The sequence below is a fragment of the Spermophilus citellus genome (genome assembly GCF_964194105.1).
Source record: "Spermophilus citellus genome assembly, chromosome: 4".
NCBI classification, from domain to species: Eukaryota; Metazoa; Chordata; class Mammalia; order Rodentia; family Sciuridae; genus Spermophilus; species Spermophilus citellus.
In genome coordinates, this window is record NC_138185.1 from 25,176,750 (window position 1) to 25,184,844 (window position 8,095).

General features: G+C 43.8%; 1 protein-coding gene across 3 annotated transcripts in view; it reads right to left on the reverse strand.

Moving 5' to 3' along the window:
- Window positions 1-7,740, reverse strand: part of MAPRE1 (microtubule associated protein RP/EB family member 1) — a 30,059-nt gene extending 22,319 nt beyond the window's left edge. For 2 of the 3 annotated variants that reach the window (XM_081289188.1, XM_081289187.1), the window contains exon 1: window positions 636-759. Coding sequence is in view for 1 of the 3 variants with exons in the window: in XM_081289186.1 (XP_081145312.1) it covers window positions 636-756 (121 nt within the window). In the remaining 2 variants the exon portion in view is untranslated. Of the gene's footprint in view, window positions 1-635; window positions 760-7,601 lie in introns of those variants that run through there. The other variant, XM_081289186.1, reaches the window with a different exon arrangement.
- Between the last annotated feature and the right edge of the window lie 355 nt (window positions 7,741-8,095).

Consider the following 8,095-nt stretch of genomic DNA (forward strand, 5'->3'; position numbering starts at 1 on the left):
GCCTGGCATGCGTGCGGCCAAGGTTCGATCTTTAGCACCACATACAAACAAAGATGTTGTGTCTGCCGAAAACTAAGAAATAAATATTTAAAAAATTTAAAAAAAAAAAAATCAAGTTTTGTGTCCATCTACAACTTTAAAAAAATGGCTCAAATGGCATTTGCCTGACTTTGGTCATGTGTTTTCCATAAGTAATAAATGCCAGTAATAAACTAATAAAACTAGAAGACTGGGGGATGTAGTTCAGTGGTAGAACACTTACTCGGTATGTGTGAGTAAGGCCCAGGATTCAATCTCCAGCACCACAAAAAAAAAAAAAAAAAAAACTACAACAGTACTACAATTAATGTCCTCAAACAAAACATTTGAAATCTGGATGTTCAAGAATAAGAAGTTGAGGCAGAGCTCCAGGTCACAGAATGCAGTCTCTGCAGCAGAAGAGGGTAGACATGCAGACTAGAAGCATAGCCTATTCAAGCATAGCTCCTTTTAGAAGAGGAAGCAGGGTAGGCCTGACAGGAAGGAATGGCAGCTTCTTTGTGTGGCTCTGTAGGCAGATACAGGCATGAGTGCACCCAAAGAACCTAAAGGCTTTCCTAGAAAAATAATCTAATGATCTAGTGAATTTCTCTTACCTGAGCACAATTGTTCAATCTTTGTCAGATTCAACTGCAGAGACTCATTGATCCAGGCCAGCATGTCATGTCGACTTAGGTTATCACTGGTGACTGATGTCGAGTATACGTTCACTGCCATCTTCTACAACATGCATAGAAAAGAGAAGGGCTCACATTATGGTAGGCATGCAAGTGAAGGAAAGCCTTTCCTAGTCACCCAGCGTCAACCTGAGAAAACACCCAATTTGTAAGCCTCAACTTCTTCCCCAAGGTGCCAAACCACAGACACTAGTGTTCCAGTCATAAGCCTGGGCTTCCATGTATACAGATGACTTTAGAAGCCAGGCAAGGTAGCACATAACCTGTAATCTCAACTCAGGAGGCTGAGGCAGGAGGATCACAAGTTCAAGGTCAGCCTCAGCAATTTAATGAGATTCTCAGCAACTAAGCAAGATGATATCTTAAAATAAAAATAAAAAGGACTGAGGGCTGGGCTGGGGATGTGGCTCAAGCGGTAGCGCGCTCGCCTGGCATGCGTGCGTCCCGGGTTCGATCCTCAGCACCACATACCAACAAAGATGTTGTGTCCGCCGAGAACTAAAAAATAAAAATATTAAAAATTCTCCCTCTCTCTCTCTCTCCTCTCTCACTCTCTCTTTAAAAAAAAAAAAAAAAAAAAAAAGGCCTGTAATTTAAAAAAAAAAAAAAAAAAAGGACTGAGGGCTGGGCACACACCTGTATTCCCAGTAGATTGGGAGGCTAACGCAGGAGGATCAGAGCCAACCACAGCCAAAGTGAGGCATTAAGCAACTTAGTAAGACCCCGTCTCTAAATACAATACAAAATAGGGCTGGGGATGTGGCTCAGTGGTCAAGTGCCCCTGAATTCAATCCTGTTAATGCCCCCTCCCAAAAACAAGACAGGGGATGTTGCTCTGAAGCACCTGGGTTTAATCCCTGGTAAACAAACAAAAATGGCCTGAAATAAACTTTCCAACACCAGTCAGCCTAAAATTTAGATACCATCTTAAGGAGACTGAAAAAAAATTTTAACTATAAAAGGCACTAAATAAAGGGAAAGGGCTTTATGGAGGGAGGCTGGTGCACAAACAAGAACTCTTACGTTGGGCTTGGATTGTGGCTCAGTGATAGAGCGCTCTCGCCTAGCATGTGAGAAGCCCTGGGTTCGAACCTGAGCACCATGTAAAAATAAAATAAAGATATTGTGTCCAACTACAACTATAAAATAAATATTTACCAAAAAAAGAGAACTCTATATTTAAAAGACATCAGTTCCAGTGTAGTTCAGAGAGGGCATCCTAACCTTAGCATGCATGAGGTCCTGGGATTAATCCCTAGTACCATGAACACACACACTCATCAGTCCAAGTTTTTTATTAAGACATCATCAAAATGCTTACAGTTTTCTTTCATTACTTCTTTTTTTTTTTTAAAGAGAGAGTGAGAGAGAGGGGGACAGAAAGAGAGAGAGAATTTTTTTAATATTTATTTATTTTTTCTTAGTTCTCGGCGGACACAACATCTTTGTATGTGGTGTTGAGGATCAAACCCGGGCCGCACGCACGCCAGGCTAGCGCGCTACCGCTTGAGCCACATCCCCAGCCCTCATTACTTCTTTTTACCATTTCCAATACTTACCAAATTGTCTTTAAAGACTATATCTACTTTCATAATTTTCAATAACCTAGATACTATAAAGGTATGCCAAATGACAATCTTACAAGGTATGCCAAATGACAATCTTACAAGTAAAGAGTCCTTGAAACTAATTCTCTGCTGACAACCCTCTGCAAGGTCCACTTCATTCTCATTTTATTTATTTATTTATTTATTTTTATTGACTTTATTTTTTTAAATACACGACTGCAGAAATGCATTACAATTATTATATATACAGAGCACAATTTTTAATATCTTTGTATGTAAAGTATGTTCACGCCAATTCATGTCTTTATATGAGTATTTTGTTTTTGTTTTTTTGTTTTGTTTTTTGTTTTTTGTTTTTTTTTTTTTTTACTTTCCTCATTTTATAAGTGAAGAAAGGGAGGTCCTGAGGATTGGCAGCCAAGCATGCCCAGACCCATCAGCCACACTCTCAGAAAACATTGCCCTCACCTTTCTGCCAGGTTTTCAAATTCAAAAAATAAACATAAAGCAACAAATCTCATTGAATTTAATTATATTTTATTATATTTTTTTAGACAGAGTCTTGCTACATTGTTCAGGCTGGCCCTGAATTCCTGGGCTCAAGTGATCCTCCCGCCTCAGCCTCCCAAGTAGCAGGGACTTAAAGGCACATACCACCACACTGAGGTAATAAATCTCACTTGAAACACAAATGGCTGGGGATCTAGCTTAGTGGTAGAGAACTTTCCTAGCATGTATGAGACCCTGGGTCCAATCCCCCAGCACTGCAAAATCAAAAAACAAAACAAATAAAACACTAATAAATGTGGATACCATCGTCGAGGAGTCCCATTTGAATCATCCATCACCCACTCAACAAATTATTTTCTTGAAGCCAGGCATAGTGGTGCACACCTGTAATCCCAGTGACTGGGAAAGCCGAGGCAGGAGAATCTTAAGATTCCAGGCCAACCTAAGCAACTTAGTCAGACCCTAAGCAACTGTCTCAAAATAAAAAATAAAAAAGGGCTGGGGATATGGTTCAATGATTAAACAACCCTGTATTCAATCCCCAGTACCAAAAATAAATAAATATTTTGCTGATCTCTACCACAGGCTGGGCACTATTCTAGGAACCTGAAAACAGACATGCAAGAGGGACAATGTGCCTGTCTGTAGGAGGTGACATTCGAGTAGTGGGAAGTCTAACAATAACCCAACACAAAAAATCTCATTTTACACCAAACACTTGGCCAAGGGGGGTTGTGGAATATGGCAGGGGAAGCCTCTCTGAAGTGACAGCAGAGCTTAAGAATCAGAAGGAAGCAACCACATCTGGAACAATGATGCTACAGCCTAATGAACAAGAGGGAAAACAGGAACACAAATGGGAAAAGAAGTCAAGAGGCCAGATCATGTTAGGGCTCTTCAACCCCAGTAAGGAATACAGACTTTATTCTGTTACATGAATCCACTGTTGAGTTTTAAGTAGGGCAAAGTCTCATCTCATTAAAGTCTGAAAAAGATCACCTTAACTGCTGCTAGAGGAGCAGGCAGGGAGGTGTGACTCAAGCAATATGAGATAAGGGAAGCAGAGAGGGAAGACTCATGCAGTAAGAGGATAAGGACAGGCTACTCAGATCTAAATGAAACCCCTGGGCAGTCACCATGAGAATACCGTAACACAGATTTTATAGTGACCTTGTCACTAATAGTTTTCCTCATTTCGTTAGACATCAACATTGCCAATGGTGCAAGAGGGGTAGGATTCACAGCAATCTGGAACTCTCATCAAATCCAGCCTTTTGTTCTCTTGCGGCACCTCGTTCCCTCACCTAGAGTACGAGTTGGACTTCCCACATCCACCTTCTTCAGTAATCTACATTGTAAGCCACATTCTCACACAGAATGTGAGAGCAAGAATAGTCAGGGATCCACCCATCCAATCTCCTTATGCAGGGGTGAATGGGGTCTAGAGAGTTAAACGACTTACCAGCTCTGTGCCCTCAGAGATCCCCAACTGCACTTGACACAATGCCTTGCACACAGTGAGGGCTACTAAAAGCTACCTGCTGTCAGGATGTATAGGGCAATGACAAAGAGAAAAAAGTATCTACATAAACTTTTTTTTAGAAAGCAATCCATCAACACTCTCACATTCCCGAAATCAGCTGATAAAAACATGTTATGCAAGAGAGCCAAACAATTTAGTTCCTGACTCCATTGGAAATTAATCCCTGTTTTTCCAGAACACTTCATTCAAACCTCTATGACTGCTGTAATCATCACATTAGATTGGCAGTATTTCTTCATTTCTGAACCATTCCTAGGTCAGGCAAGGATCAGAAAGCAATCCACTCCATGCACAGAGCCAATGATTTCAAACCAGGAGAACCTGGGTTTTAATGTGAAGCCGTCTCTCATTAGTTGTGTGATCTTGTTCAAGTTACTGAAACTCAAGGTACATCAATTATCTTGTAAGTTAATACAAAATTTAAATGAGATAAGAAATAAAATACTCTCCACTGTATTAAACATAAGAGGAATTCAACAAACAAGACCCAAGGCTGCCACCCTGTTTCACACATGTTATCTTCAGTACTAAAAACAGTACCTGAGACCCCTTACCACCATCCCTCATGGAGATCCACTGTCAAGTCTTCAAATTACTCTGTCTCAATCTGTTCTTACACAGCAGCCAGAAAGAATTTCCTGAATCACAAATCAGATAGTGTCTCCTGTTTTAAATCCCTGAGCAAATCAACGGAATGTATATTATGTGCAAAATGCTAATATCAAATACCAAAGAGAAACATCCAAACAAAAAAACATGGTCCCAGGCTGAGCACTTGCAGTCTATCTTGATGACATTCATGTGTACACTGGGTGTTGTGCATTGCTACCATAAAATTTAAGCTGCTGATAAAGCCACGTGTCTCCTGACCACACCTCAGCTGAGAAAAGGTTAGTGGCCTTTCATCATCATATAATTTTAAACTCTTTCATTAGCAGTAAGTACATTAATAGCTAGTCCCATGTGCTCCACAAACTCTTCAGTCACTAAATACACAGGATTAGGCACCCTGTGGATGTGCAATAAACATTCACTGACTTGAGCAATTAAGCGGCTCTTCCAGGCAGTCAAAATAGCCTAGTTCTCAGACTGATAGCTCCCTCTAGCTCTTCCTCATTAAAAATTCCATTGCCTGGCCCTGGGGTTGTACTCAGAGGTAAGAATGCTTGCCTAGCACATGTGAGGCACTGGGTGCACCACATAAAAAAATAATTAAAGGCATTGTGTCCATCTATAACTAAGAAAATAAAATTAAGTTAAAATTAAAAAAAAAAAAGAATCCCATTGTCTGGCCTCAATGGAAGACCCAAGACTACCCACAAACCTTACCTTTCCAGAACTCTTCAATCCAAGTTTTGATCACCATGAAAAAGCCCCCCTGTCTAACCAGCTAGCACAGCACGCTCTCTCTCTCTCTCTCTCTCTCTCTCTCTCTCTCTCCCTCTCTCGCTCTCTCCACCTCTCTTTCATCCTTCAGCAGCTCTCTTAGCAGGTTCTATCACTTGTTCTAATTCAATGCTAGCTGAAGAGCACCAAGTTGCTCTCAAGGCACAACCCTGTGTCCTACAGAAATAGCGGCAGGGAGGTGCCAGAAAAGAGTTATTTATGTGACCCTGGATAAAACACTTTCCCCACCAGTGGTGACTCAGAGGCTGAAGTAGAAGGATCATAAGCTAGAGGCCAGCCTCAACAACTTAGCAAGACTCCATTTCTAGATCAAAAATAAAAAGGACTAGCTAATAAAAAAATTAAAAATAAAAATAAATAAATAAATAAAAAGGATTGGTGATATAGCTCAGTGATACAACCTGAGGTTCAATCCCTAGCACCAAACTAAATAAATCCAAGGGAAAAAAACACTTTACAAATGGTTCATCTGTAAAATGGGTAAAACACTCTTTTACACAGAGTGGTGGTGAGAATTAAATGAGAATCTAGCTGAAAACACTGAACTGAAAAGTGCGCCGGTGCCAAGTTTCCCTTGTGTCAGAAACTGCTATGCACACTCTGACACACCACAACCAAAGGCCCATCTAAACGAAATGGGCTTTCTAGTTCAGAAACTCAAGAAAAGTGTGAAATAAAGGTTAAGAGCCTGGATTCTGGAGCCACAGGTGCGGGTTTAGTCATTTGCCAAGCAGCATAGGCAAGTCACTTCACTACTCAGAGTCTCAGACTCATTTGTAAAATGAAGTTGGCTGGGGACATAGTTCAGTGATAAAGCTCTTGCCTAGCATGCATGAAGCCCTGGATTCACCCAGCATCAAAATCAATAAATAAGCTCTCTAAAAGACAGTGTGAATATAAATGAAATAATGCCACATCAAACATTGAACACAATGCCTGGCACACAACAAGTACCAATTAATAAAGATCCATCTTTATTACTATTCTCCTGTCGTCCCATCAAAGAGGTGGATGCCAGGTCTGGCAATAACTTCCCTCAATGGGCCTCAGGACCCTCCTCCCCAAAATGGAGCAGAGGTCAGTTTCTGCCCTGTAGCACCCCAGGGCAGCTAAGAAATGGCCACCTGGAAATACACTGTGATATCACCCTACATTGTCCTCCTAGTAATTACAGAAATTATCTTGTCTGTGTATTCATTTTCCTTTCCTAGCTCTCTCCTCACGAGGCAGACTCCTGGAGAGCATGTCTTTGCCTGCCTATTCCCGGGTGTGTAGCACGATGCCCAGCACATAGTGGAAGGAGTACAAGGAGCTGGTTTACTTTTTGCCAAGCACCCTGCAAAGCCCTTTCTGTACGTTGTATTACTGTGCACGTTTTACAGATGAGGAAGCTGAAACCCTGACATTACAGCACCTGCCCAGGGTTGCCGTGCAAGGAATCGAGCCCACGTCTAAACCCCCACAACGAGCCCACCCAAGAGGCAATACCGCATAGCACTCTGCGGGTTCCAAGAGCGCCCGGCAGGCCCACCTCCCTCACACACCCACTCCGGGCCCACCGCCCAGGGACCTCCGATCGCCACCACGCGAGTTCCACACCTCGGCGGCGGCCCAGAAACCCCCACGCCGCGGAGGAGCAGCCCCCACTTCCGGCCCGAGGCCCCGCCCCCAGAAGAGCATAGCGCGCGCCCCTCAACCCAGGCCGCGCGCTCCGGGTCAAGGCCCCGCCCTTCCCCCACCCGGCCTGAACCGCACTGCCGTGTGGAGCGGCCTCCCGCAAGGCCTGCCGGTGCCTGCCTGCTGTGGCTCACCCGGCCACCCCCATGGCCGCCGCCCTATTCCCGCTAGCCGCCTCACCGGCTCTCGGCGGAACCGCGTCCACTGCCCGCGCCCGGCTCCGGTTCCGTCTTCGTCTCGTTCAAACCGCCCGACCCCGCCCGCCCGCGCGATGACCTCACACGCACCCCCCGCCCGTGACGCGCCGACGTAAGGGCTCGTCACGCCAGCCGGCTCCTTTTATAGAGAGGGACTCGGCCGCGCGCCGGGGGCGGAGCTCAGCCCTTGATCGACAACTGTTAAGGTCCAGGAGGCGGGGCGCCGATTGCAGTTACCGAGCACGTGGTCGGCTGCAGCCAATGAAGTCCCGCCTCAGGCAAGGTGTGACTCTGCCTAGAAGGCGGGGTCCAGTTACATGTTCTTCGTTATCCAAAAGAAAATGGGTTTTATAATGAAGTTTTACAAAAATGGATTATTAAGAAGATACTTGGTACGTGCCTTAGAGAAAATTCACCTCAGAGACGTGTATGGCCGCCCTGTCTGTGATGTCTCTGAAATATCTGGTTTATTTTCTT